Source organism: Galeopterus variegatus, unplaced genomic scaffold (genome assembly GCF_000696425.1).
Source record: "Galeopterus variegatus unplaced genomic scaffold, G_variegatus-3.0.2 Scaffold5898, whole genome shotgun sequence".
Lineage (NCBI taxonomy): Eukaryota > Metazoa > Chordata > Mammalia > Dermoptera > Cynocephalidae > Galeopterus > Galeopterus variegatus.
Window position 1 is genome coordinate 18616 of NW_007732009.1, and position 3213 is coordinate 21828.

Genomic DNA, 3213 nt, shown 5'->3' on the forward strand with positions numbered 1-3213 from the left:
CGCACTCGGGAGAGTGCGGCGCTGGGAGAGCAGCAGCGCTCCCGCCGCGGGTTCGGATCCTATATAGGGATGGCCGGTGCACTTACAGCGCTCGCTGGCTGAGCACGGTGCAGCCAGTCTCAAAAAGGAAAAAAAAAAAAAAAGAAATATGCTCTTGTAGCTTTAAAGTTTAGCAATCAGTAAATTGTAAACTACTAAAAAAGAAAAAAAAAGTCCTGAAATCTAGTCCCATTACACTGTTTCAAATTACCCTGGCTCTAAAGGAAAGGCAGTCTTAAAAAGAGCAGTTTTAAATTGATTAATTTACTAACATTTGCTCTTATAAGTCTCAACATATATTTTCCTGCCATTTTTGTATGTGGTAGGAGTTACATTTTTCAGTGGAATAGCTTCAGACATCTCTGCAATTTTTATGAAAACCACAAAGCTATCTGGTGATTCTTGTATCATCCATTTAAACACCAAGATGACAGTGGTCATTGACATTTTACAAGATTAGAATAGCTTCTTGGTAAACCTGTGTACATTTTCTTTTAAACAGTGACTTACTTTGATACCCAGTTACTCGAAATTCCATGTGCAGCAAAAATAGTAAACTGGAGCTGTTCTGCTGTAGTCCAGGCTTCCTTGATGTTCCTGCTACTTTGGGCACAGTCTGCAGGACTCCTACCAGAATTTGCATGGAGTCTGAGAAGATCATAAATTGCCGCAGTTAATTGGTCCATGCTGACGTGAACAGGATTTTCAGCATTCAGTGAGCCTAGATTTAAAGAAAATGTTAATATAATTCTCTGAAAAAGCAAAGATTATTGCTAAAATTTAAAGAATTTAAAGACATACCCCCAATTGAATTCTTGCTAGTGTCTCCTCCTCCAGACAGTGAAGTCTCCTGCACATATACACAAATTAGTCTGAAAACTGCCCATGATGTATATAAAATGTTTAACTTTATCTTCAATACCTTTAATTAAAAACTATATCAAAGAAACCCTTCCCAGGGGGAACTTTCCAAAAGTGTCTTCAGAAATAATAAGACAATAAATAATGAACAAAGAAAGGGAAAATCCCAAACCAACTAAATAGATGATTTTTAGTATCAAGAAAATCAGAATAACTGAACAATACTGCTAAATATAGAAAACAAAATCTGCCTTGTTAAACCAATTAAGTAATTAATATTAACTTGAAATCCGGAAGTGATAAGTACACTAATATAGTATTTTATCCTTAAAGACAAGAATCTAGAACTCATCTATTATCATTTGGTGGCTCAAAAAAGCTCTTATAATTATTTAAATTAAGCTCCCCTACCACCTACTCTCTGCTCCTTTATCCGGTAAATGAGTAAAATGAATAGAAGCCTCAGACAACCTTAGGACCATGGTAGTTAATCACCTGCAAGTAATTTCATATATAATTTTTAATTTCTAAAAAGAAGCACATAATAAGAAAGAAGAAAAAAAGAAATCCAAATCTCTGTGTGCCACATGGATAGGATCTCTGTGAGAATGAATGGACTATCTCCTAGATATAGGGATACTCCATCGACCTAACTTTTTCTTTTAAATTTACAGTGGCTTACTAAATCTACCTTTTCTTTCGTCCTTCCAATCAAAGATATAAACATCCCTATGAACAGAATTAATTAAATTCCCATGGAAATACTATAAGGAAGAGATTTATTAAAAGCAATTGTATGACATAAAAGAGGGCTCTTTTTTTTTTTTTTGTCTTTTTTCCGTGTCCGGCAACGGATCGCAACCCTCAGTGTTGNCCTCGGTGTTGCTCCCGCGCCTCGCTCAGCCAGCGAGCGGGACCGGTCCGTATGTGGGATCCGAACCCTCGCCGCCGCGCTTCCCAAGTGGCGCACTATCCAGTGCGCCACCAGGCCGGCCCCAAAGAGGGCTCTTAAACTGGCTGCTTCTAAGGCTTTTTGGTCATTTCAACAGGGAGGGGATATGGTCCAAAGTAGAACTTCCCCCATTGGCAATCATGAACGTTTCCATCCAGAGGGAGAAGTGACAGCTATTACCTTCCAGGTCCTCTAAGCTCAGTATGTATTTTTAAACACCCAACCACCTCATGTATGCCAGAGGTCCTCCTCTACACACGGAGAGTTCACAGTTTGGCATCCAACTATTATTCAATGTCAGCTCTCACAAAGCTCTTCCAAGGCAGCCCATCTTTTTACCAAGGAATACCCCCAACCTAATGAATTACTGAACCAAAAGTAAAAGCCAAAGTTAAAATGATAATATTTTGTCCAGCTGAGGGCAAAAATCTCCCAGTTTAAGTGATAGATGCTCACTTAAGTATATATTTGTATGTAATAAAATGCTAGTTACTAAAAATACTCACATCAGCGCTTTTACTCCTTGGAAGATTAACTGCTCTCTTTAGCTTCTTTACTGATTCTGTAATGGCAAGAGTCTCTACACCATCTAAAGCACTACAGATTTTTCTTACAGCTTTAATTACTTGATCTACCGCTCGGTGCTGGTTCTTTAAAAATAAAAAGTAAAATAAACATAAGTATGTAAAATATATAGGTCCAATTTCAAAGATGAAGTCAGAAATTAGATATTTTAGATGTGCCTAAGAACAGATATCCTCTACTGTTTTGCAATGAAAAGAAAAGAAACAAGATAGATTTTCAACGATATAGTTTACTTTGAAGTAGAGAAAAGGTAAACTTGGTTAATTTTCATTTTGTCTGACACAATTATTCATATAAAAATACCATTAATTTTACATAATCTTTATTTATATCTCTAATTATACATAATCTTTATACATAATTTTACATAATTTTTATAATCAGAAGAAAAAGCAATAAATTACTAACAAATTACTAAATTATTTCTAAAAACCAGAGTTATCTTTTTTATTCTCATTTGGGAATAATTTCCACATTGAAAATGACTCTTCTCTCCCTCCTGCAGAAATCAAAAAACAAGTTCTTCAGAGGTTGGTCATATAACAACACTGGGCAACAGTTATTAGAAGTGTCAACTTTTAAGCATCATTTACGTCTGTACCACCATCACTTTAAAAGTTTGATAAAAAAAAAAATACCTCCTTGTGGACAATTCTGTATCATTTCATCACAGTTGATTTCACTATGATCCACAAGTATACATGTACAAATACATTGTAAAATTACTTACCTGATGAGAATGATTTAAAAATCCTTCCTTACTCTTTTTTTTTTTT

At 35.6% G+C, this 3213-nt stretch overlaps 1 protein-coding gene across 1 annotated transcript in view; it reads right to left on the reverse strand.

The window, feature by feature from the left end:
* The window catches only part of LOC103605556 (phosphatidylinositol 4-phosphate 3-kinase C2 domain-containing subunit alpha-like), a gene marked incomplete at its 3' end in the record, with an annotated part of 86043 nt that overhangs the window by 15946 nt on the left and 66884 nt on the right, over window positions 1–3213 (reverse strand). The window contains exons 8-10 of the mRNA XM_008590170.1: window positions 2359–2502; window positions 841–889; window positions 550–760 (exon numbers count right to left, since the gene is read on the reverse strand). Coding sequence (XP_008588392.1) covers window positions 550–760; window positions 841–889; window positions 2359–2502 — 404 coding nt within the window. The remainder of the gene's footprint in view (window positions 1–549; window positions 761–840; window positions 890–2358; window positions 2503–3213) is intronic.